We start from the raw sequence: 27,712 nt of genomic DNA, 5'->3' as shown, positions 1-27,712 counted from the left end.
TTGTGGAGGTTTTCAAAAAAAGGAGTTGCTAGCCTTCAAGAATTCGAAATGTAAAGTAGCATATCGAGGTAAGCAGAGTTCTTGCTGTGCTAAGTTAATGTCCCTCACCTTTGAATATTTATTCGGTTACTGACATGATATTATACTGTTATCTAGCGAAATGCATGTTGACATACAGCAATAGCATCCATATAACATGCTTGTATCTTTGTTATATTTGAAGTGGTAAGATAAAGCTGGTAGGTTAGTTAAGTCAAGCTAGCATGCCTTGTTCTGTCCAGTTTTACAATTACATTTGTTTTCATGTTCCATGTTTCCATTTTTTACACGTTTACAATTAAATACAATATTTAAAGATATAACATGTTGTCTTTATTGGTTTGGCTTAATGGTATTAACTTTGCAGATAATCCGTGGTAGATAACTTGTCATCCACAGAATTGTCAGATAGAGTGTAAAAAGTATTACAGAGGGTAAGCACAATAAGTACACCAACCTTTCCAATAAACAAATGTTGTTGCTTATTATTATTACTAGTAGTGACTTCTGTAGAGGCATAACGGTGCGAATCCATACCAGCGACGCGACCCGCTTCCATCGCTTTGAGTGGGCGTGGTGTAGCGTGTGGAAATAGCATAAACGACCAAACGATGCCACAGTCCTACAATTTTCAAACCGTCAAAGACGACACCAAACAATCTCATTGGCCGCTGCCGGGAAAAATTGCTCCTCATTTGCATCAGTTTCAATATGTTCGAATTTTCATCGGTCGCGTCGCCCAGATCGCTGGCCTACGTCACAATGGAGCTGGCTCCCGTTGAAATGCATGGGGTTTAGAAAATCGCGTCGCCCAGATCGCTGGTATGGATTCGCACCGTAAGTATTACCAGTAGCTATATCTGCATTCTTTATCAAAATGGCACAGCCCTACATTGAGAGACAACCAATTGTGTGAGTACTTTTACTTTTACTTTTAAAGTCAATTTAAAAGTAAGTACTTTTTACTTTAGTAGGATAGTTGATGTAGTACTTTTACTTTTATTTTCCTGGGTACTTGAACTAAACTTCAGTACTTCTTCCACCACTGCACACTCACAACACACACGCACACACGCACACACAACACACGCGCACACACAACACACACGCACACACAAACACACACACACACCTTTGATCACCTAGTGAAGAAAAGATGATATATTATTAGTGTGATCAACGGCTGTGTCAAGTACGGTACGATGAGTAAATCGATACAATGAATCACATTCCTTTGAAAAGTATAATTTCATACCAAATCCTAATTCTTACCATTTGAAATGTGCTTATTTCATATTGGATACCTTCCACTATAAAATAATAATCTGCATTTAGACCTCACTATTTTATACTTCTTGCTGTTGCTGAAAATGAAGTTGTGCTTATGGAACAAAAAAAGGAACACCTCAATATTATTGCAACACAAAATCTCCAGAACCCTGCTACAGACTCGCAGTGTGCACAACTATCATTACACTGCATCAACAGGCCTCCAGTGAATCATCCCCTGGTGTTAAGGTGTTTTCAGTGTTAGCTGAAACAGGACAGCAGTTATGCTTAAATGTATGGAGAGTCTCCCTGCTTCCAGCAGAGTGATGAAACTCTTGAGATTCGACTGCTGAGGCTTTGTGTCCTGAGTGACAGTGCACTGAGAAATGCCAGCCCCCTGATGTCACTCTGTCAAAACAGATCCACACCCCAGAACCAGTACTGGACCGCATTCACTTGCTTGCACAACTACACAATGTTCTCGACAAAACGTTTTTATTTAGGGCAAGCTGGTATACCGTTTGTTCATTCCAAATGCACAAGAAGATGAAGACAGGCGTTTGCCCATCTCTGAACTGGAGCTGACTGCAGTGCTCCAGAAGCGCGACCAGTGTTCTGCACCAGGAACCTCCGGTTCCCTCCTCCCCTGGCCTCCTGTGGGTAGTAGTCATAAAGTGGGGAAGTACTCGGCTTGGCCAACATATGCCAGACATGTGTGCCAACCATCACATTACCAAACGGTGCAGACTCAATACAAACATTCCCATAGCCTCCGCGCGTGCCAAATCCCTGAGGAAATTTGGACTTAATGTAAGGAAAGACACTAAAAGAAGAGGGATAAATATATATATATGGTAAGAGGCGGTCATTGTGGGACAGAGAGAGAGAAGGATAACGGGAGAGGGAGAAGGGGGTAGGTTTGCCTGTTCCTCGTGAGTTATGTCTGAATGAAAAATGGCAACCTGGATAGCATAAAGAGAAACACACATAGGAAATGGAGTGGATAGGGAAACCTGTCCCTCTGACAGAGCCCATAAATCCAGACTGTGGGCCGGCACCAACTTGGCCCCTGTCGAGGCACAGAGGCTGGGCACTTCGGTAGTGTTGGGGGATTGCGGGAGGACACAATGGGAGGGAACAAGCCATTGGGGCTAGCTCTGTTAGAGTTGGGCTGGGCTGAGTTGGGCTGGGCTGGGCTGGGATGGGATGGGATGGGATGGGCTGGGCTGGGCTGAGGCTGGGCTAGGTCGCCTCAGGCCAGGCATGAACACATGGGGAGCCAACTCCTCTGACATGGAGAGAGTTTAATGACAGGGAAAACACTGGAGAAATCTCTCGTGCCTCCTCTGACCACTTTCAACATCAAGCGAAACCCCTCTGGAGCTCTGTTTGGGGCTTCTCAAGGGAGTCGTTGGCCTGGCTGTTGGAAACGAGCCTAAAACAATTACACAAACGCAAATCGTGCACACACAAATGCCTATAGGCTTGTATGCTGCAATGGGTACAATCAACGTAGAGGAGAAGCAGAGGAGGATCCAAGGAGTAACTGCCATGTACAGATAGAGCTAATGAAAAAGAAGGGGGCGATCCAATCGAGTGCACAAGGGGCCGTATGCTAGCCTACACATATTCTCCTCTACTCTTAAAGTGCATATGACACCTCAATACAACATTTTTAAAATACATAAAACAAAGGAGGTATAACACAATCGATATATATGTTTACTTAAAATATATAAATATACTTGTTAAAATTAACATTTGAATTCCGCGGCACTGAGCTACCAACTTCCCAAGTGTCTCACTTCCGCCCCGCGTTATAAAGTGGTAGGCCTAATGACGGCAACGTCGGGACTCTTTTGAACTTGGTCACTGTTAACAAGGTCAAAGTCGTCCTTACCATTCGGTGTTTTGCAGTCTCTGCATATCTCTCGGAATTTCGCCTACTGCGTTTCCGTGCGCCCCATCCACATGCACATTGTCAGGGGCGGAGTGGGACACAAAAATCCACCGGGACAATTTTGTCTGTACTGGCCCACCGCTAGGCTCACAACGAGCCCATCTGGCCCAAGTTACGTTCACTGTACAAAGGCAGAGCGATACGCAGTTGCCATTTCCCATGAGGCTTTGCTTTGACCATTCTACATGAATTTTTGAACAAAAAAACTATTTAAATCGCTGGCCAATTTATATTTGTGGTCATGAAAGTTATATAACGTCTGAATAAAAAGAATTAGATCAAGATAAGAGGTTAAACAAAAATCAGTAGGCTGGATTAATGAAAGTGAGAAGTGAGATCACAATTACCATAGGTGAGAAGTAGATCGACAACTAGTGTTATATATATATTGGTTGGACTACCACAACATTCAGTTCTCGGAGAACATGGCGGTTATCACGGGAATACAATTTGATTGATAATTATTTTAACTCAATGGGCCGCTCATGAACTTTGACACAGCTGCGTGCAGTCTTCAGGCTGCTTCTCGTGAGCTCATTGGCCTGCCAAGACGACGGGGATATTTCCCGGTCGTCCCGATGGCCACTCCGCCTCTGGACATTGTCATCGTTTTTAGACCTGGCCTCTTCTGCTGGCTCGTCATCCAGGTAGGGCTCGAATCGGTACGGCTCAATGGCCACAATCTCGTGTACTAACTGATCCGGATCATAGTCTTCCTCAATTTCTGAATCTTCGCTTGAGTCTGTGACAGAAACTTGCTCGAAATCGCGGACTTCTTCACCCTTCATCACTAGTTCTAGAATGAAGTCTACCGACGCTAATAATAACAATAATTCCAGTTCCATCAACTAGTTCTAGAATGAAGTCTACCGACGCTGACGTCACGGGACCACCTGACAGGATTCAGGTAAGCCGGCAACTGTTTTACGATGAGAGTCGGGAAAACCACACTTTGAAACTTCATTTTTCAATCTTCTGGTTTAAACATGACATCAAAGTACTATGTTTTATGTATAGTTTTAAAACTTATATGCCTTTTACCTTTTTTTTAAGGTGTCATACTCCCCATACATTTAAGTCTTTGATTTGTGCACAAAAAAATACAAAATAGTCCTGTACATTCAATATATTATGGTTATTCTAAGAATATTCAGGTGCTGTCCCAATAGCCAATTTTAGTCTCCCATGTTAGTCTAGAATATCTTGTTTGAGACATAACGCATAGGAATGCATCAGTTCACCATCACTGTGGAAAACTAGGGCTGGGGGTAAACGATTATTTTCTAAACGATTAATTGGAGATTATTTTATCGATTAGTCGACTAATTGGACGATTAGTCTAACGATTATTTTTCTGTTCCTCGATTAAAACCATAATGTATCTCAAATAAATACCAAAAAAATCTTAATAATATACTTTATTGAGCACCGTTTTGCACAGCAAAAGTCCAACAATGCATTTCATGTTTATCTAGAGGCACAGTAAAAATGTTTGGAACTCAAATGAGCCCTATCACACTTGGATGTGCTCATTAATTAAATGTTTTCAGTGCTCATAAAAACATTCATTCATTCATGAGCACTGCGCACCACCTTATGTGCAGCCCTGGCCTGGACATTGCTTGGCGCCATTAGTTGACATTGGCGATCTAACGTAGTGAATTATGATACATACTGTAACGACCAGTATGTTAATGTGTTCATGTTCATAGTGTTGTCTGTGTGCCTGTGTCCTTGCTCTCTGTCAACCACGGCAGCTCATGTGTTGCTATGCGCTGCGGGGGGCTGGCATAGTAGCCAGGGGGCGGGGGCACATGGTTCAGAAAACGTTTAACTTGTTGTTATGCCTCTTGTGCTGGAAGTTCTGTGAGAAGCAGCCACAGAAACGCATGTGTTCAGCCGAAGTTATAACGGCCAATAAAGCCATTATTGAATCATACTCGTAGTGTCTGTGAGATCTCTACAATATAAGCTGGCCAACGTTAGTCTAATGTTATGTGTTTGACTCGTAAATGACCACAGCATGAGTTAGTTCTCTGTGCCGTTTGTTCGTGCTTGGTTGCTGTGCTCTGCAGCCGTAAGTTAGATGCTATATAATTAAACTGACACAGCTGTCTAGCCGCTAGTAGCTAGCTAACGTTAACTACTAGCAACCAAGCACGAACAAACTGCACGGAGAGTTAAGAAGATAGTAAGCTAGTACCACCGAAGTGCGCAGAGCTCAAGCTACACAACACACTGAACAAACGTTAAATTAATGTAACCAACGTTAGTTATTGTCCCCTTCACGAGAGACAATTGGGTGCCTCCGCTTCAGATGCTCCCACATCGCTGTTGTGCTGGTGTGATATGCCAACTCCATTTGGCAAAGACTGCAAATAACGACACCTTTACGTTTGGGACTGAATTTGAAGTATTCCCATACCTTTGATGATTTAGGGCGAGGTATTTGGACTTTTTCTTTGGGGCTTTTTGCAGGGCTTTGATGGGCATCCTGCTGTGAGGTGGTTGGCATTTCTATCTCCATTCTAAATGTGCAATGTTTGTTTCTGTTTGAGTCAACCACGTGTATGTGGAGAAGCGTCAACGTAAAAAAAGGCGTCAACGTACTTTTGAAATCGACGCGTCGACATCATCGACGCGTCGCTACAGCACTATGGAAAACTCATTAATATTAAAACCACAGAACGTGAGCGGTTGATATAACAAGATTCACCAAGTTATTGTTTCATTAACTTTGGCTAGCTTTCTCTGACAACATCTGTACCTGGGTCACCCTGGCAGGCAGAAAATGTTGTCTAGAACGCCATCAAATGTATTTCTCTCCTGTTGTTTTTCCAAAAAAGTCCAATTTTGTTCACAGCATTTAACTGTGATTCCCATTTGACTTAATGAATTCTGCAATTCTGTCTGCAATTTCTGCATATCATAGGGCCCTGATCAAGCAAGAGCTTCTGAGGCCAAGTTAACTGAGCAAAGATGTTTAATGTATATACAAATGTGCCTTTTCGATGTTTAATATATATTAAAATGTGCCTTTTCATCTCAAACCAGTTATAGCCTCTTCATCCTTTTTCAGCCAAGCTATGGAAAAAAAAAAAAGGAACGCCTCTTCGGACACGAGCCCAGAGAGAGAGCCTAAAGAGACAGCCTAAAGAGGAAGTCTTTGTGCTTTCCTGTGCCTCATGTCTTTCCAGTACAAAAGAAGAACTGACTTCTGATCTTCTCACTTAGGCACATCTTTAGACTTCCACCTTCGGCCAACACAAGTATCTATTTCTGCACACAGTAGTCTCCTCTCCGCAAAAAAACAATCCATATCAAAAACAGCCAAAGACCTTTTTTATCTGGGAAGGAAACCCAATTTTTGATTGGCAAAAGTTTTTTAAAAGATGATGAGCCCATGAGATCTGTGAAAGCCCATGAGATCTGTGTTGGCTTTGAACCACAATGCCAAGGAAACAAAGTCAAATCAGAACATGGTGGAAGATAAGACTGGAGGTAGCTAATCTGAGAGTACCAATCCCTACAGACCAATTCCAAGGCCGTTCAGAATACACAATCACTTCTGTTACATCACTTCTGGGTTGACGAGCAGGTTTGACAACACAAAGTGGAATAAGTCCACCTGGCCCCCACAGCACTGGCAGAGAGAGGGAGAGGCTGATATTATCGGATGTAAAGCACTCAAAGGGGGGGTTCTTCTTTGGACAAACTGGAGGTTTGTCAGATTTTTATCTCCTCAGACAGATTAATGAGGTGTTGTGGCAAGGTCACATCTGGCGGGATATCAGTATCACATTAACACTTTGTGATGTGTGCTCATGGGCGTATTGTGCAACAAGGACAATTTGTTAAATCCTTATCCACCATATTTCAGCAAATATTTATAACCTTAAAATGTGTTTCTATGGCTGTTACATAGATGAAAAGAACAGAAGAAATAGTTGCATAAATACTGTTTTTGAGACCTTTTGTCCTCTGAGGCCTGGTCAGAGACACTAAAATGTTTTTCTGGCTATGAAGAAATTCTCGCTTTTGACAAGAAAAGGTTCACTCCCTTTTCAACTTCCCTGGTTCCTACCACCTAAATCCTAAGGTTTTCTGAGAGTTGTAATGCATTTGACACATCACTGCCCTGGGGATTGGTTACATCTAAAAGACAGTATTTACTTAATCAGGAGACTCAGATTTTGTTCCCATTGAAACGCCAAGGCCACCAGGATGACACAAAAGAAGCCAGGCGTTTTCAAGGGCTCCTGGTAATCTGCTAATTAGACAAAGTGGTCCTGCTCAGAGGACTAAAGAGGCCTGGGCCCCCAGTTGCCCTGAAGTGGGTCGCCTCATTCCCCTCGCCCCTAAAGCTGGTGCATATGTGTGGGCTTAAAACCCTCTCGTCAATCTCTTTGAAATAAACTCATTAGGCGAGCCCACCTGTTCCGGCAGCCGCAGAGCTGATTGGAGAGCATCAACAATCCTCCGACTGTCTGGTACACGTCCCATTGGCTGGCACTCTGAAGGTGTCCTCCCACGGCTTGTGCTGTGGCTTGCCTTGACTGGAGGTGCCCAGCTGTCAATCATGTGATCGTATATTCAAGCTCGAGCAAAGGGGTGCATGTGTGGTAGACTTTTGCCTCAGAACTGTTGGTCTTGAGAAGCTTCTTCCCATGTGCAGAAAGAATGCATTACTACCCAAGCACGGCTTCTAAGTGACAAACCCCATCAGAGAGAACCACTGAATCTCCACCAGTCCCTGCTCTGATGCACTGTGTTGGTTTAAAGACCATGTGTGAACCATCTTTGAAGAGCGACTTGACTGTTCCCAAACATGTTGCTGTGAACCCGTTTTGGGGGCATAATTTAACATCGCTTTATAGTGGTTGCGCTAAAAGCTTTTTTTATTTACTATGTTTTCTCTCAGCCATCAAAATAGTTTCAAGCCTGGGTTGACCTAGCCTTGATTTGTATACAACTGACCAAAACATTGCTTTTAACCAATTATGTGCCAGCTCTTACAGTCCGTCTATGGTTCCCAGCTCATTTCTTTTCTTCCCTCTCAGAGGCCTCAGAAGTCTTCACTGTATCCTGTTAAGTTAACACTAGCTCTCCCATCTCATTCACACATGGACAACTGTCCTTGCAATGAAAGATAACCCGAGATAAACAACTTAGACGGCAAAGACGCCGCATGTGTCAAACTGAATGAACTGAATCCAATTATCGGCATGTTAACTTTGACTCTATCCAATTTCCTAGTCTGATGAGCGAAAGACAGAGACAGAGAAGGAGAGCGAGAGAGACAGAGAAGGAGAAACAGAGAGTGGGAGAGAGAGAGAGAGAGAGAAGCAGTGCTGTGAGTAAATAGTTGACGGTCTGTTTTTGAATCTTGCACCCCCACTGACCTGCTTTTTTCCCTCCCCCCTCACTTGCTCCCCCTCTGAATTTGGCTGCAGACACAAGATGACTCATGGACACTGGAGAGAAGGACCCTGATGAGTTGGTAGAAGGCTGTGGGGGTGCAGGGGGCTGGAGGTGGTGGGTCAGAGTGAACACAACAACTCTGCCAAAACCGCCCATCTCCGCCCCCCATGCACAAGAAATGCCCCCCACCCCTCCACACACACACACACACACACACACACACACACACACACACACACACACACACACACACACACACACACACACACACACACACACACACACACCCTTATCAAATGAGTCCCACAGCCTGAAACACCCACACAAATCATTGGTCAATCCTTACAATTCCGTTGTGCAACCAGAAACCCACATAATAGCCATTATTTCCTTCCCAAGTCAAGGCTTTTATAAACATAAAGTTTCATATTTTAATTCGCCTTCCCCCCTTAAATTACTCATCTGAGACCTGTGCTTGCAACCTCCCACCCGTTCGTCTACAGCCTTGAATAGTGTGCGGCTGTACCACAGCTGACATTAAAGGAGGTGAGAGGAAAGCGAAAGAGTAAGGTTTCCAGTGAGTGGTGGCCTGAACAAAGGGAAAAAATGAGAAGGGGAAGAGAGAGACCGAGAAAGAGAAAGAGAATGAAAGAGAGAGAGAGAGACAGAGACCGAGGGGGAGGAAGAGAAGAGGAAGAAAAAAAAAGGCAAGAAAGTGAAAACTCAGACGGTTCAAAATCTCGGAGACCTTTAGCCCAGTTGTGAACCAAAGCAGCCAATGAAAGCAAGGGACGGGATGGGGGGTAGGTGGGTTGCGGTAGACAGTGTGTGGGGGTGGAGGGAGCGAAAGCTGAAAGAGGGGGGGTGGGGGGTGTTAGCTGTGCTGCAGAGTCGATGTCACCTCTAACCCGCTGTCTGGTTTCTGTGTTGTTGTAATGGCAGGAAAAAAAACACTTCTCGTTCCCTATATTTTTATCTCTATCACTCTCTTCCTCCACGCCTCCAAGTCTGATGACCTTACAGGGTGAGAGAAAAGAGCGACAGAAGGGAGACGTTCTGTCTGTGTGTCTGTCTGTCTGAGTGTCTGTCTGTCTGTCTGTCTCTGGCTGGCTTCTATCTTACATTGTGCTCATAACAAAACAAGCCAGCAATCAGTCCAACCTCATCAGTTTCTGTTTGACTTCATGTCCAGGTTTGGCAAGAATGCACCTGAAAGATGCAGGCCTCCAACCAGAGAGTGAACAGCAGGTGCGCTCAGTGTGTCGTCACATACGACACGGTCACCCGAAGCCCGCTTCATTCCACTTAATAAGACTCCATGAAGAACATCCAATGAAACGCCTAGAAATGTTTGGACACTAAATCTGATCCAAATGAGCTCATATCTCTTTGGAGCATATTGACTTTGTTCCTCTGACTTGTGACCATCGAGTCACCCAACACTAACATGAGCACACCAGCCTATTCCTTTACTGGGTGGAACTGGAACCTATCGCCTCCCTTTTGGTGGAGTGTGACCTGACTAGGACTGGCCTTCTGGCCTTCTCCGATATCAACCAGCTGCCAAGTCCCCATATCTGCCTCGCAGGCCAAATTCAGAGGTGAAGGTCCTGACCAAGATACACTTCCTTCTTGCTAAATACTGAAAGACAAATAAGATAAACGATATCAATGATGCACTGCAATAACTAACACTATTAAGAATGAGGTCCTATGTCAATATATTTGCTGTCTTTAAGCGGCGTTCATTTTAGAAAAACGGTTGGGTATTCACCGTTTTAGAGAAATGAGCGTGAAACACGTTAAGACCCTTATAATCATATCTTTTCTGGCATTAGCAAAAAACATATATCTGCTGCTACATCTATTAAGCTGCTCTTCTGCATAGGATACTGCGACCTACTTTCAAAAGTATGATGCAGTCATGCTTGGAAAAAGTACAATTGTTAAAAATGTAGCCTTGACAGAATTGGAGTATTAACGTTCTTATTTTATATGTAGTATTGGAGTCCGTGCTTCTAATCCTGTACACTTTTTGTCAAACCAGCAATTTGCTCCTCACGGACCTCTAGCTGTCCTTTCAGTCACATGGGTATTCCTACGCGGCCCTGACTCTGTAAACAGGAAACAAACACAGTAGCTCGGATCGAGCCCTTAAACAAGCCCAGCCCATCAACGCAGGCTTCAGGTGTGATTCGACTGGATGTTGAGCTCAAATCTCAACCACATTTTACAAAACTGACTCACACACTGCACCTTTAAAACAAAACTAAATATATAGCCTAATCATCAGTGAGCATGTTTGCTGATTACATTGGTTGAGCAAAGAAATGGTAACACCAAGGTTGTGGTTTTACCTAGTGGCACATATATTGACAGTGCATACACTACATGGCAGGCAGTTGGCCCTTTAGACCACAAAAGGACTCTATGTAAATGCATTTTCTTCCCCAACTGTACAGCTTTGTAAACAACTATCCCTGGAGTACCCTAATTGGTGCTGTGCAATTAATTTCCACTCCCTCAAAGTGACTGAGACTTCAAACCTTCAGCAGTATGTAGGCCTTGGCCCTGCCCTGCTCTTCTCTTCTCTTGTATTCCCTTCCCTTCAGGACTGATCTGGTCTCTAGTCTCTGGTCTGTCCTCTGAAGCATCCCCCAGGTCTCTAAGGGATTGTGCTGGGTCATTCAGTGGAAGTCCCCAGTGCCGGAGAGGATGATCTGTCTGTCTGTCTGTCTGTCTGTATGTCTGGTCTGGTCTGGCCACCCTCTACTGACTCCCACTCTATAATTACTGATCTAGCTCAGAACAAGAAGTACAAAGTGCGTGTGCAAACGGAGGAATAGACTGGATGTGACACATAAAAGAGAAAGAGCAAAAGGAAAGAAAAAGAGAGAGAAGCCTGCAAAGGAGAGATTAGATAAGAGCAAGAACAAAACTATATTCAGACTTGAGCTGGATGAGCAAATTGGAAGGACAGAGATTGGCTAGGTTCTCAGGCGGGTGGAGGGATAGATCCCTTTAAAGGATGGGGTGTTCGGCAACAACGCACCTCGAACAACACCGCTGCTTATACCTGGGAAATGTGAAATTTGCGGAAATCAAAGGAGTATTGAAATACCTCAAATATTTAAGAATATCTAAGATTGAGCTGAAAATGATATGGCATTCATTAATTAGCCTGTTGTAGTTACATTGTTTTGCAAAATGTGACTGAACTACATGAACAGGCATAAATGTTTTGATTTCACAGTTTGTCTTTTTTTAATAATAGACTTAGTATAACATTTCATGTATAGTATGATTAACAATCTACCACACTGTTCTTGGGAAGACATACGTATTTGCTGAAGTGTCAGGAGTAGGCCCAGGTTGTAAACTCCACCTAGTTCCACCAAGCAATATAGTATACCACCAAAAAACGATGTAAATCATAGCCTTGTATGATTATCATCTGCCATCAAACACATAAAGCCTTACCTAACCACAAGCTTAACTTGCAAATATAAGGACAGCACTGCAATCGTCAGATTGCTTTCCTTTTGTCCAGACATTATGCTAGCACTAAACTGTATTGCCTTGAATGAAACCAGAGATTTATGTCACAGAGATATCCAAGCAGGTGGTGTAGTGTCTACTGTCTTTTTGCAAAGTATGTTGATTAATAAAGGTCTGGAACTAACCTACCCTTAAAATTAGGGTATAATTGTTGTCACCCTTGTCATGCAAACGGTCCCTACGATAGGAAGGAAGGAAGAAAGAAAGACCAAAAAAAAGATCACTGATACATCCTGCGTTAAGTGCATACAATTTGTCAGAGTCAAACAGACGGCCTTGAAAGAAGCCCTCAAAATTTGCTGATGACCCTCCTGATTCCATCGGGTTTATTCTGTCACTATTCTATTCTGTCACTTTATTCTACACTCTACACCATGGGGGCCTCCCTCCCTATTTCCAGCCTGAGCCAAAACAAACAATTCATCAACAAGGGGCCATTTTCCTGTCCAAAAGAATCAGAAAACGAGCATGCCTTTTTTTCCCCCTTCTTTTTTTCTTACTGGCATGTTTTCCACAGCTTGGTCAAGCTCTCCTGCTTAGACGTCTCTGTTCTCGAGCACACAGGCCTATCTCCCTTTGAATAATCCACCTCTCTATTGAGAAACTAGTGGTGGGTAGGAGGACAATGAGAGCAAGAGAGAGAGAGAGTCAGTTCATGATCCTGACCCCAAGAGAACCAACCAGCAAAGGAAACGACGGAACTTGTGTGGAGAACAGAAAAACAAGTCACAGCTCACAAGCTAGATTCCCACTACTTGCTTTTGCCTCTGCCTCTGCCTCTGCCTCTGCCCAGTAAGATTGCAACACCAAGCATTTGGTTGGAAATTCACAGTGAATGAAACAAAATCTGAAACAGAACAAGGGTGGAAGGGGGGGGGGGGGGGGGGGGGGGCATTTCAGTTTTTTTTGTACTGAATGAAACATCCTGAATAGGGTGGGGGGAGCAAAAAAATTGCTGACAACAAAGAAAGACAAGTTCCCTTGGTCATGCCGTAATCACGACCAACGGGGATGGTTTATGAATGAGGAAACTCTGCAAGAGGAAAAGGGCACCCACAAAACAACGTCTGTACTTTCAAAAGCCTTTTTTTATGTGGCCCATACATCACGCATGCATGCCAAGTCCCATAACAGTAAAGACATACCTGCATAATTTGAACATGCTCACGTAGGTCACACAAACACGTAGGCCCTTACATCACCAGGGGAGGCTCAACAAAAGGCGTAACTCCTCCACTGAGCAAACAAGCTTGAGCACAATTTAGTTTTGCTGTTTGTGGGATCACTGCGCTTCACACTCAGACACACACTGCAAGGAGAGCTAATCAAATGAACATACATGGAAAATAACTTCTTGACAACATTTGAGGAAAACCATACTATGCAACACACACAGACGCACACACACAGACACACACACACACACACAGACAGACAATCAATGTGCCAAACTGAAAAGGGGCCAAGACAAATTAGTCAAAAATGTGCCTGTTTCATCCTGCATGCTTTCAGTGTTGTGGATGCCCTGGACTAAGTCTTAAGGGGAAAAGAGAGAGAAGGAAAGGAGACATGAGCGAGAGAGAGAGAGAGAGACAGAGACAGAGAGAGAGCGAGAGAGAGAGGGAGGAAAAGAGTGAGATCAAGCCTGGTCTTTTTTGGCCAACCACAAAAACAACTGGTCACATTTCAAATCGGCACAATGAACACCACACTAAATCGGCACATGACCACCACAATGAGCCACTGCTGTGACAGAGGACATGTGAGCCTAGTTGTTAGACTTTACTCACAAAGGCCCAGCACTGTGTGTACCTATTGGCATACCATAGTCTATCCATTCAGTCTGCTCTCAAAGAGAGTCTGAACACATCCACGAATCAAATCCACTGTGTGGACTTACTATCAAAGAATTGTGCCCTTTCTCTTTAAAGAATCAAGTTGGCCGTCACATGACAAAGGACCTGACGAGTGATTATTACACTGACCATTTTCTCCAATTGTGAGCTGGGGGAGAAGGACTGACAGTCAAGAAAACCACATCTCTTGAAATAATGTCCTTAAACCCACACTTGCAATTTGATGCCCGCGTCTGGGTGACCAGCCACACACACACACACACACACACACACAGGTACAATTTGTGCCGGTGCCGGCGTGAGTCATTGGCTGGCTGTCCTAGTCTGTGTGGACCAGCCGTCAGGTGTAAGGGGTCTGTGGGCCGTTGTTCTTGTCCTACTCTCTACCTGTGCCCGTGTCTGGAGCTGGCCTGGAGGCAGGAGGGGGTGAGGCCACATTGGTGCTCCCTTTTAACTCAACACCAGCAGGCCCCCCCCAGCCTTCACATCTGCTGCTGCTCTCTTCTTTTCAGTCCTCTTTCTTTCTTCCCTTTCTTCCTTAGTCACCGGCGCACTCTCTCTACCTCTCTCTTTTCCCCCCGCACTGAGCCCTTTTTCCTTTCATAACCGGTATTAGGGAAGAGGAGAGCCCCCTCGGGAACTTTTCTCCTGTAACACTTTTCACCTCTTCTTTCCAGGGAACTTCCCCCTCCCGGAGTGTGCGTGTGTGCACACACACACACACACACACACACACACACACACACACACACACACACACACACACACACACACACACACCTTGGCCTCTATGTCCTAAGCAGGCAGGCTTTGTGGTGTCATCGAAGGGGCCCATTTTTGACTTGCACTCCTTTGGCAAGAAAAAGTATGAAGTTAAAAAAAAGGGGGGCGGCAAGCGAATAAGGGGGAAAAAAAGGGAGGAAAGTTATATCAAATCCCATTCCCTGGGGGCAAGGCTTTGGCTGCATTGTGTTGAAATAAGTGATTCATGGCTTTATCATCACAGGTGATGTGGAGATTGTTTCCCCAGTGTGACTATGCTTCTTTCAACACAGTTGAAGCCGCATGTCTCTCTGGAAAGCCTGGAGAGAGAGAACACACACACACACACACACACGCACACACACGCACACGCACACACGCACACGCACACGCACACGCACACGCACACGCACACGCACACCTTTATAGGCTTATCAAAGATTACAGCGGACTCTCGCACTCTCTTTCTTCTCTCCAACGTTTTCAGAGGTGTACTGAGATATGCAGGCAGTGCCCTCACCTGATACTGATACCTCAAATAACTTGGAATAACAACAGGTTGGCTAAAGCAGACAGTTGGTACATTAGGGACCAGCTCTCTGCTACAAGTACCTGTGATAAGCCAAGGTTTTTTCCCTCCCTCTCTGTCGGTGTCGGTGTCTCTGTCTGTGTCTGTCTCTGTCTCTCTCTCTCTCTCTCTCTCTCTCTCTCTCTAAAACCATTCATTGAAGTGACAGCACGAAGATCAAAACCAATTTGGTGTCTAATTTCTTTAACATATAGAGAAAACAACAATGCACTAATGCAAAAAAATTGATACCTGCAAACTGTATAAACACAATTAAACATCATTGTTTGTTTTTTTTTAAATGGGGGAAAAACAAAGTCCACAACTTAATGCAATACAGGGGAAATGGCTAAATATTATTATGTCAGCAGCACACAACTATTTGACACGATGGGTAATCATAGGCTACAGACCACCGATGAAACCCCCACATTGGAGGTGGAGAGAGGCAACAACAAAAGAAATAAACAATAATCATTATATCATGGTGTCCAGTTTCTTCCCTTGGCAGACTTCTCAAGAAAAACACAAGACAAAACTAGAGCTTAAAATGGATTTTGGGTCACAGATTTGCATAATTCATACAGTGCACAACACAATCACACACACACAAGCAACACAACACAACTACAAACCCAGGTATGAGTTTCATAAAAAAGCACCTGTCAAGGGTAACCACCATAGCTGAAGCTTGCAGATAAGGACGTGCCTCTGAAGCACACAGACACCGGGCAAGGCTTTTAATCAAGTCTCTCCCCAGTGATAGCGCACCGGCAACCGGCACATTCCAACAGGCTCCCTCCCCGGTGACTGGACCAACAGGCATTGTTTGGAGGAGTGCATCCAGCAGGCCACACTGCAGGGGCTGACGTGTGGTTTGGTGGTCACAGACGGCCCAGTTCTCTGCATGCTGGCCTTTAAACAGCCCGGCCAACGTCTGCACTTCAGACAACCGGGAAGAGGAGGAGGTGTGTGTGTGTGTGTGTGTGGTGGGGGGGGGGGGGGGCTATGACCCCCATCATGGGGCTGTTCACTCAACTGTAGCATGGAGACTGGGCAGTTTCTTCCTCTCCCTGTGTAACCTCCAGCCGTTGACACAGCAGTGCCCTTTGACTATGCTAATAAAGGCCCCTTATGGCAGCTTCTCATTTCCCCCCCAAATCACACACACACACACCCTCCCTTTTCCTCAGGGTGGGGGGCAGACGACGCAAAAAATCATCTGGACAGGTGGCCAGTCTACCAGTTTCTCGCTTTCCTGTCAAAGCAGAGATGAGTACACCAGCCTGTTATCGCTAGATGCTGGAAAGCCCCAAAATGAACACAAGCCATCTCTTTGCCCTCCCCTCGACTAACACCCCTCCCTAGCTTAAAAAAATCCCTGTGTCTGTCAACCACTGTGCTGTCTATGAGGATTACCAATTGTGCAAAACAGAAAACCTGCTCACTATCAGTGCCCAGCAAGGGGCATTCGCTATGGCACTTTAAGTAATTATAGAATGACAAACAACAACACAAATGTAGTTCTCGTACAGTATTGGCTTAACATGTACATTTTCTCGTCTTTTGTTTAAAAACATGGATTGGCAGTTTGGTTTATACGTCACACAAAATACACCTTTCGTAGTGTTTATAAGCAACCGCCACAGAGGGCTGTAGAGCTACTGTAACATCACAATCACCCAATTAAAAACAGATACTACAGACATGGACGTGGAACTCGTTGGGGTTTTCTTCCCTAATCTTTCAAAGAAATACTCTGGAGCTTAAATCCCCCGTTGCACAATTAATGTCAATTGTCAACGAAAGTGGGCTTATCTTGAGGAAAAAATTAAAGTCTCGTGTAATTGTTGGTTATTTTCTATCTGGATACAAGAGGAGTACGATGACAATTTACCAAAATCCAACGTTAACGTCAGCATGCATGCTAGCTGTCCGAGTCTGCCGTTTGACGGCTGAGAATGCAAGCCAACATTTAAAGCTTCATATTTCGGAAATTGTTCATCTTTGTCTGCTAAATCATCAAGTTAATGGATACTCGTGGCACATTTTTCGCTATGAAAAAAGAAAATCACCGTTTGCGAAATTATTGTGGACTTAATTTCACAATGCGCAAGCACTTCAGTTTTTAGTGGCATCTAGATATTTACTGTCCTTAGTTGCACTCGGCATTAAATAATCATTTGTCTGCACGGAGGGCGACGGAGGGAAGCCGACCGGACTGTTTAGTAAACAACACTTACATACGAGCACACACACGCATGTCAAAACAGTTACCCCACACATAGTGAGCAGCTTTACTATACTATCCCTTAAAATATGACTACAATTCGACCAACAATAAAGAGCAACCGAAGTGAGACAACAAAAAAATAATACAGGGCAAAACGAATCCCTTGAACAAAGCCACAATATGTTTTAAAAGCCCCGCGATTCATGTTCCGTGTGTAGGTTATTGTAAGTGGGCTTTCGAAATTATATGACTTCATATATTTTTTTTTTCTCCAAAATAAGCAGTATAAATAGGTATTTCTTTCAGTCCCAATACTCTGGCTGTTTGTATTCGTGTCGTTGTCTGGTGGTGCACAAAAAGACCGCTGGTAGCTACACGCTAGCTGGCTAGCCCCAAACTCCCGTGCAGCCGTACTAGCGCTGGGGCTCGTACAAAAAGCCACAACACGGCACGGCGGTACAGAAACAGTCACTAGCGTTACACTGGAGAAGTCAAAGAAAACCACACAATACATTTCACTTAAAGAAAATACGTATCGTTCTTAAAAATAACCACCAAATCAGAAACAGATGCCACTTGAGTTCCATGTTTTAACAAAAGCCACCAACTGAACTCTGAGTACTTAAAATCCACTTTAACTCAAACAGAAGCAGCAGCTCTGAATCTCAGACTTACCCTGTCACAACAGGCGCCATCTTCCACAAACTCTCACCAAAACTCCAACACTCGCGATACCCCTTTCTCCCAGACCAACTAGCCGCCGAGACAACAGCAGCAGACTGGAGATGAAGGAGCGAGGGAGAAGGAGAGAAAGGGGGCGGGTGAGGAAGACAGAGGAAGGGGGGTAGAGAGAGTGAGAGAAAAGGGCAGACGCCACAACAACAGGCGTGGGAAACTTCTGAGATCGCGCGAGACCTGGAAAACTCTCACAATAGACTAGAATGGAAATGAGTGCTACCCATCGCGAGATGTGCGTAGAGAGCTGCTTTGGCTTATTTTACAGCTCTCGAGGACTGTATTCCCACGTGTTTGCTCGGCAATAAATTAGGCTACGGCAGTGATCAGGACGTAGTTTGGCACGAAATTTCACACGATGTTGAGAGGAATCCTGAGTTTTCCCAGGCCCACACTATGACAAATAGGCTACAGTGGGAGAATCAAAAAGCCTCAAACGAGAATTCCCAATAAAAACGACTTACCTGATGGAATATTTGCAAAATCAGAAAAGAGGGAAAATGTACATTTTATAAGAAAACATGGTGGTTTGTTAATTGAACAGAGACAGTCGAGAAAACGGCCACAGTGTTGTTTTGATTTTTAAATAGTGCTGCGGGGCAAGCTTTTGTTATTTATTATAATTTTTACTGAATCATGTCCTATTTAGCATGTAATTCGACGCAGTGCGCAACACATAGCCTAATCAAGCATGAGGAGTGCATGGTCAGAGAGGACCGTATGCAGAACATCCTAGTTTAGCCTGTCAAATAACAACTGGCGAAACTGCGCTTGTGCTTTGTAGGAAAGCCGTAGCCTATTTAGTGCGAACAACACAGGGGAATGGGTGAATGTCCTGAAAGTGTCGGCGAACAAGGAGGACTGTTTTCATTTTTATTCTCACAGACTCCTTATTCCTTGCATAATTCATGTGAATTCCGTTGAGTTCCAGTCTTTATTTGTTTATGACTTCAAAGACACAGATATTTGGTGGGACTAACAAGAGTTCCCTTTTAACAACGCCTCCTGTCCTTCCGTAAGCAAGGCTTGATGGGACGGGAGTGCTACTGTGTGTGGGTGTGTGTGCGTGTGAGAGAGAGAGAGAGAGGTGTATTTTTCAATACGTTTCAACAGTTCCGTTTGGTTTGCATTGACAATCTACGTACAATTAGATTAAACCTATAGAGGGGCTCACCTTGATAGACCAATTATAAGTTTTGTTGCTGATCCCTGTAGATGCATTGGTGCAGATGAATTAACTCATCCTTCAGTAGTTTTACTTATTTTTATTGATGTCTTTTGAGTCTAGGGGGGAAACAGACAAAAGACAGACGGAGAGAGAGAGTGGGAGAGAGAGCGAGAACAGGGCTAAAATGTTGTGCTGAGGGAGACAGAGGGAAAGACTGGCTTGAAGCCCACACTAAGAAGACCTTATCCAGTTTTCCATCGTTTTTTTCCCTTCCTCTTTTTTTAACAGTCGGAGGAGGACCTCCTGTTACTCACTGGAGTTTTATAGGAAGCGTAAAGTTTCCTAAATGTTTTACAGCTGAAGACAGTAAAAAGACTACACAAGTATAAGTACTTAAGCAAAAAATAAAACTGAATCGCGTCCAACCACTTTTACAAAGCCTGCAGACATGACTCTGTCTTCTTCTTTTAAAAAACATACAGCTATAGGAAGTTTAACAATTTTGATGTGATCTTTGACCTCTTTGTGTTGTAAAGTCCATAAGATATTTTTATGGATACTTACAGACATGATTTAAAGTTTCCCTTGGAGCCCCCCTATAATTCTCAAGGCTCCCTGGCCATGCCTTGGTCAAATATGCCTTTGAGTATGGCAATGGAAAAAAGAAAAGACCTTGAAGGAGTGAATGTTGCCACAACTCTCACAATTTAACACTCTCTGAATGACGCTGGATGCATTCATGTGAACACAGTAACAGCAACCCTTCACTATGAGACTCTGTGTCTTTCACCCTCATCATGCAAATAGTGAATTTTCTCTTTATCGCTCTTATTCCATTTTATTTTCCCCCCCCCCCTCCTCCACCCACTCAGGTATAAAATGATTATTTTTAATGGAAAAGGCCTTCCTCTAGAGCTCCATAAAAAGCTAACAAAGGCCGCCAATTCAAGCAATCATGCCTAAGCCACGAGTGCGCTGTCCATAAATCCACTCTGCTGACTGCCTGTGTGTTTTGCCAAGAGAAAGATTGGTCTCATTTCACCGATCCGAATCCGGCTCCCAACCAGATGCTGCTCCCTTGCTCCGCCATGGGCTGGAGAGGTAAGATGGAGGGGTGTGTATGGCTGTGTGTGTTTGTGTGTGTGTGTGAATGAGAGAGAGACAGAGAGAGAGAGAGAGAGAGAGAGAGAGAGAGAGAGAGAGAGAGAGAGAGTGTGTGTGTGTGGCGTCCACTAGACTGGCTTCACATTGCAGATTTTTTAATTTGCCACTTCATTGCATTTATGACATATTTATCATGATCGCAACAGGATTCTGGACAGTCACTTATGACATCAGACCTTGTGAGGAGGACTATCTGTTCTCCGAATGGAGTGTTCTCCAGGGCAACTAGAGACTGCAACATTCCAATCAGACAAAGAGGTTTTCATTTTTCAATCCAAGGTTTTCTTCTTGCAGTGCAAAAAGCCCTCTGGAACAATTCAGAGGGACAGATTATTTAGTAGGCAAGAACAAAGATTTTTCCTTCAGGTCATTTGGCAGCTAATAGATATATGTTGAGGATATTTGATTACATTTTGCTCCAGATCTCAACATTTACGTAAGAAAGTATTCGTAAGAAAAAACTTTGGAGAACGGGCAAAAACTTAACTGGTACAACATAGTACACATACATGCACACACACACACACACACACACACAATAGACACACCTACTCACTCACACACACACACACACATACACAGACACACACTCACACACACATACACACACCATAGACACACATACACACACACATTCACACACACACACACAATGCACACACATACACATGAAAACATCCTTGTCCATGTTCCAAGAATTAGAGGTGGTAAAAAGAGAGACATTCCTTTCCGTCTGTTTGTTAAAACCACAGGGCATCATAAGACGAGGCTGACGTTGCACTTGGGCGAGTCTGACGCTGGCTAGGGCTGCAGTTGAGCTCACTGCAAGGGCAGCAAGGGGGCGAGGGTGTCCCCGCGTGCCCATCAGGGGAACACCCAGGGGACCGCAGGGCCGACAGTTTGACTAATGGAGGGGACGTGCGATCCAAAGGGAGGGTGTTTGTCTTCAAACGTCCTCACTCTGACCTAGGACTGAACCACACGTCCAGTCGAGAGACAGCGGACTAGTGTTCACTTTTAAAGAGAGAGCAGACAGTACTTACAGCCAGAGTGCTGCAAAAAAGGTAGATAGCCCAGACATGTAATAGCCTACGCTCCCGTTACTTGTGCATGTTCATGAAGTGGTCCAATAAGCTGATTAGTTCTAAAGCATTTTAAACAGTAGTCTTCAGCTCAAGCTGTCAAGGAATGTTTCAATGGGGCCTGCCCTGGACAAATTGATATGTATGAAACCCAAAACTACATTTGCCTAACGTGAGAACAGTTTCAGTTATCTGAGCTGACTTGACAGTACGCAATCCTCGCTGTTTGTAGGAAATCCAAACCATGAATCATTTCCCTAGGGCTGTCAGCATTTAAAAAATCGCAAACATGACAGGTGAGACGTTGCGTAGACATCTATATTACCTATATTACATCACTGTGGTAGTTCTCTCATTTTAGCATGTAACAACATAAGAAACCAAATAAAAACAAATCTGTATTTTCTCTACATCACTGCTACTAATTACTGTTAGCAAAATAAAGTGATTCAAGCACCAACTCAAGAAGTCAATTTCAAATGAAAACAAAACGGATCTTTTTTTCACTCAAATCACCATCATCAACCAGACAAATTATAAGAAAAAAGGATTTGTCTCTTTGTTCTTTCCATTATTTGCCTTGGCAGAAGACGCACTCTACCCTTGACCAGCAAAGGGTTTCTAGAGGCCAGGTTTGTTTTGCTTTGTACAAAACAAGAGAAGTCTCCCATACTACTTTGAGGAAAGAAGCTCAGCAGTGTGAGTGAGTGTGTACTTGGCGGCACGAGTGCGAGGGAGAAGCTCAGAGAGTTCACTGCGAGCCTTAGGCTAGCCTCACTAATGTGAAAAGCAGCGCATTACAGTGAGGACTGAGCTAAAAGGCCCTTTAAAATGTGTGGCCGGCAAAAGAACAAGTCTTTGTTTTTCTGTCAGCGCTGAAGAGACTTAAGGCTGATAAGGACTTTCCACAATTTGTTTTGGACATAATTTTTGAGACAGTCCTCTTTACATGTTGGAACATATAAAAAAAAAGGTAGCTAACTGTTCAGCACAGTCTCAAAAAATGTAATCATGAGTGTGAAATTAAGTTTGTTGGATCATATAGGTTATGAACAAGGAAGTCAATAAAGCATCTGACAGCATTTTCAGAGCCTCATATTAATCCATATTTAATAAGAATAAGTGTTATTGTGCTACACCTGAACAATTATTTGAACCGGAAGTGTAATCCTACTAAGAGGAGCTTATTAAGTTCACAAGTCATTACAAGCACTACGAGCACAAGGCAATATATTCACACTGATCCAAGTGAAGGCTCAGGCGATGAGTAATGACTTTCCTATTATTGTTCTTCCAAGGAAACTTTGACTGTTTTTTCCCTGACATAAAATGGTGTCTTTTACACAGTGCTGATATGTTAGAGGCCAACAGAGTGCAACTTCAAGAGCAGTAGCAGTTAAAGACTGATCCATGACAGCCCGTGACAAATGAACAAATTGAGTCAAGAATTTAGTGGCTGAAATATTTCAGCATAGTCAGTTTGGACTGTTAAATAACTTTAGAGAAAAAATATTGATATTGGCCGGACGATATAAATGTGTTCATCCTACTTTTAAACGGCCAAGATATGTTAGTGGAGAGGCCTGAATGTGCTCTCGTTGATAAATACGCATTTGATAGCTGTTTTCATTATGGGAATGGGTAGTTTGGGCTTTATATATATGAAAAAGTCTCCTCCGTCCAAAGGCAGATATGAAAGCCTATGATGAGTATATATTGTGTATATTATGCCTTTCCTTTATAGTATGTACTGTGTTAGGCTGTAGAGTATTATGCCTCTCCTTTATAGTATGTACTGTGTTAGGCTGTAGAGTATTATGCCTCTCCTTTATAGTATGTACTGTGTTGGGCTGTAGAGTATTATGCCTCTCCTTTATAGTATGTACTGTGTTAGGCTGTAGAGTATTATGCCTCTCCGATAGTATGTACTGTGTTGGGCTGTAGAGTATTATGCCTCTCCTTTATAGTATGTACTGTGTTAGGCTGTAGAGTATTATGCCTCTCCTATAGTATGTACTGTGTTGGGCTGTAGAGTATTATGCCTCTCCGATAGTATGTACTGTGTTGGGCTGTAGAGTATTATGCCTCTCCGATAGATGTACTGTGTTAGGCTGTAGAGAATAATGCCTCTCCTATAGTATGTACTGTGTTAGGCTGTAGAGTATTATGCCTCTCCTATAGTATGTACTGTGTTAGGCTGTAGAGTATTATGTCTCTCCTATAGTATGTACTGTGTTAGGCTGTAGAGTATTATGCCTCTCCTATAGTATGTACTGTGTTAGGCTGTAGAGTATTATGCCTCTCCTAGAGTTTGTACTGTGTTCGGCCGTAGAGTATTATGCCTCTCCGATAGTATGTACTGTGTTGGGCTGTAGAGTATTATGCGTCTCCTATAGTATGCGGTGTGTTGCTGTGTTCTCTGGGTTATGTTATGGTGAGATGTGTTTTTAGTATTGTGACCAATGTGGTGCTGTGCTGTGTGCCCTTAATGTTTTGTGTCAGAATAGTTCCAGTCAGGACCTGTTTAAATGTTACACAGCTCTGTGCAAAGCACGCTGCTGCGTCTGAGCTGTCCACTGACAGCGTAATCATAGACTCAGGCACGGAAAGGAACCACAGGTTTACGGGCCAACATTCAAAATATCCCCCCTCCTATTAATTATACGCCATCAAAAAAAAAGTCCCTCTTTTCTGGAGGAAAGCCCTCATTGAAATACATAAAAACTATACTATATAAGCCTTATGTTCTAATTTTCAAATGTATGATTGATGACACAACAAACCTCATTTGAATGCTAGTGGTACTGTAAGTGAGTGGTACTTTTATCCTTGTGTGCAGAGGGAGTGTTGTTTCATAAAAGCCATTTTTTGAATCCTGAAAAACCATCTAGCAGGGGACAGTCTTAACCATCACTGTGACAATCATCAAACATTTAATCAGATACCCCTAAAAAAATAGACTTTCAAATGGAAATGATTGCAGTATTTGATGACACCTCTTGTTGGTTGCTATTGTTTGAGAAAGATGGCTAACACAGGCAGCATGAATTTTGTTGACTTCAACGTTTCTTTTTTTTTTTTGTGCTTGACCAGGGGGTGGGTGGAAGTCTCAGCCAAGTGAACTCGTCAAAGCTCTGCCCCAGATCTGTCTCTCTGACACAAACACACACAAACACACATACACACACACACACACACACACACACACACATACACACACACACACACACACACACACACGCACTCACGTACACACACACACACACACACACACACACACACACACACACACACACAGCTAAGATACTGTACAAGGGCATGCTTTCTCTCTCCCGCCTGTTTATCGCACTCTCCTGATTTCACACACACACACACACACACACACACTCACTCAATCACTCACTACGGCACACTATCCACTGTACTAATGGTGCTCAGACCCTGACCCCTAGCATCCACCCCCCTCCCATACTCGCCCCGAGGCAGGAAGACTGCTGGCGATTACGGGGTGGTGGTGGGGGGGGGCCATGTGGGGAGGGGAGTGCGATGAGCTTACAGCTCCGGCCGGCCCCCCCTGACCCCCTCTCAGCCATTTTGGCAGGGATTCCAAAGAGGCCCCGGAAATGTTTGTGAAACATGCTCACCCCAGACGAGATAGGGAGGACTGACATGAGATGAAACAATTGGGAAAGGGGGTCACCTAGAGAGCACACTGATTCTTCTCATTTTATGTGGCTGTCCTCTCTCTCTGTCCATACCGCTTAAATGCTGTTAATCTCTTTGATGACATTAGCTTTTGTGGGCATAACAAGGCTAGCCAGGTACACCAACCAGCTACAGCTAGATCCCATCCTGGATCTTAAGTAGGATCAAATCGAGAAGCTGGCATCTCTAATCACAAGTGACTGAAGTGAAATAAGTGACCACAACTGGGACTAGGTTTGTATGGTTAAGGTGTATATAAATATGATGAATACCGATAAAATAAAATAGGAGAGCCTGTGTTTTTGAAGCCTGTCTCTGCTGTGAAATGCCTCCATGGTTCTGCTTTCCTCCTATGGTACCTTCCATTATAACTGTGCTGTGATGGGTTTTTATCCTGTTCTTGATGGGTTTTCTATTGTAAGTATTTAAGTATAACATAGATGTACTAACATTATCTGCGCGGATGGTATTAGATTAACTACCTGGAATATACCTTTAAATGACACAGAGATTGTTAACAAGGGTTGTGCAGCATCCAGTTGAAACCCCCACATCAGTGGGTAACCTACACAGTAAGAGAGAGAGAGAGAGTGTGTAGAGAGAACAGTGAGTGAACAGTCGACTGATTGACATAGAGAGTGTCTAGAGGGAACAGTAAGTGAACAGTCGACTGATTGACATAGAGAGTGTCTAGAGGGAACAGTGAGTGAACAGTCGACTGATTGACATAGAGAGTGTCTAGAGGGAACAGGGAGTGAACAGTCGACTGATTGACATAGAGAGTGTCTAGAGGGAACAGGGAGTGAACAGTCGACTGATTGACATAGAGAGTGTCTAGAGGGAACAGTAAGTGAACAGTCGACTGATTGACATAGAGAGTGTCTAGAGGGAACAGGGAGTGAACAGTCGACTGATTGACATAGAGAGTGTCTAGAGGGAACAGTGAGTGAACAGTCGACTGATTGACATAGAGAGTGTCTAGAGGGAACAGGGAGTGAACAGTCGACTGATTGACATAGAGAGTGTCTAGAGGGAACAGTAAGTGAACAGTCGACTGATTGACATAGAGAGTGTCTAGAGGGAACAGGGAGTGAACAGTCGACTGATTGACATAGAGAGTGTCTAGAGGGAACAGTAAGTGAACAGTCGACTGATTGACATAGAGAGTGTCTAGAGGGAACAGGGAGTGAACAGTCGACTGATTGACATAGAGAGTGTGTAAAGAGAACAGTAAGTGAACAGTCGACTGATTGACATAGAGAGTGTCTAGAGGGAACAGGGAGTGAACAGTCGACTGATTGACATAGAGAGTGTGTAAAGAGAACAGTAAGTGAACAGTCGACTGATTGACACAGTGGGGATACGAGTGGAAGTAGCATGTTAGCAGGTGGGCAAATAGGCCATTACTGAGTAAAATTGAATCGAGTGTGTGTGTGTGTGTGTGTGTGTTTGTGTGTGTGTAAAGGGGTGATGGGAGGGAATGAGTAAGAGAATAATTGCAAGAAGTGGAAAGATGAAATGCTAGAAATTAGAACGAGAGAGAAGGGGGGATTAGTGAACCAGAGAAATGGCTAACAGACAGAGAAACGTGGCGAGGAGAGGTGGGTGAGTGAACCAGTGAAATGGCTAACAGACAGAGAAACGTGGCGAGGAGAGGGGGGCTTTTTCCTCTTCTTCTTTCTTCTTTTTTTCCTCTTTCTTTCTTCCCTCCCTCCCTGCCCTCCCTCTCTCGACAGCCCGCCTCAGACAATGTGACATGGCACACGCTATTAATTCTGGCTGAGCAGAGACCCTGCCTGGCCATCTGCTGAGGTCAGGGCACTCGCTGGGGTCGGCGTCGTGTGCCCCCCCCCCCCCCCCCCCCCCCAACTCCCTATCTAGTGCCCCCCTCAGCCCCCCAGTACAAACACACACACGCACACAGACCCCCTAGCCAGGCCCTCCCTCCCTCTCTCCAGCAGACACCCGTTCAACCCCCGCGTGCGGCATCTCTGCAAACAATGCAGCCAACCTGCTCCCTGAGGACAGCGGGGCAAAGGGGGATAGGGGGTGGGGGGTGGAGGCCTTACTGCACCGCCAGACAGAACAATAGCCTGTCAGGTGAAAAGCCCCCACACTGCTACACACACACACACACACTCACCCCATCAGTAGTTGATATACATTACAAAAGGGTGGCAGGCCCTGCTGCT

The 27,712-nt window shown here is 44.2% G+C and overlaps 1 protein-coding gene across 1 annotated transcript in view; it reads right to left on the bottom strand.

The window, feature by feature from the left end:
• Positions 1–18,391, bottom strand: part of rbpjb (recombination signal binding protein for immunoglobulin kappa J region b) — a 58,775-nt gene extending 40,384 nt beyond the window's left edge. Inside the window, exon 1 of the mRNA XM_080859857.1 lies at positions 18,342–18,391. Coding sequence (XP_080715983.1) covers positions 18,342–18,361 — 20 coding nt within the window. The 5' untranslated portion in view covers positions 18,362–18,391. The remainder of the gene's footprint in view (positions 1–18,341) is intronic.
• Between the last annotated feature and the right edge of the window lie 9,321 nt (positions 18,392–27,712).

Source organism: Sprattus sprattus (genome assembly GCF_963457725.1).
Source record: "Sprattus sprattus genome assembly, chromosome: 21".
In the NCBI taxonomy this organism is placed as follows: Eukaryota; Metazoa; Chordata; class Actinopteri; order Clupeiformes; family Clupeidae; genus Sprattus; species Sprattus sprattus.
This window is presented reverse-complemented; position numbering and strand designations above follow the sequence as displayed.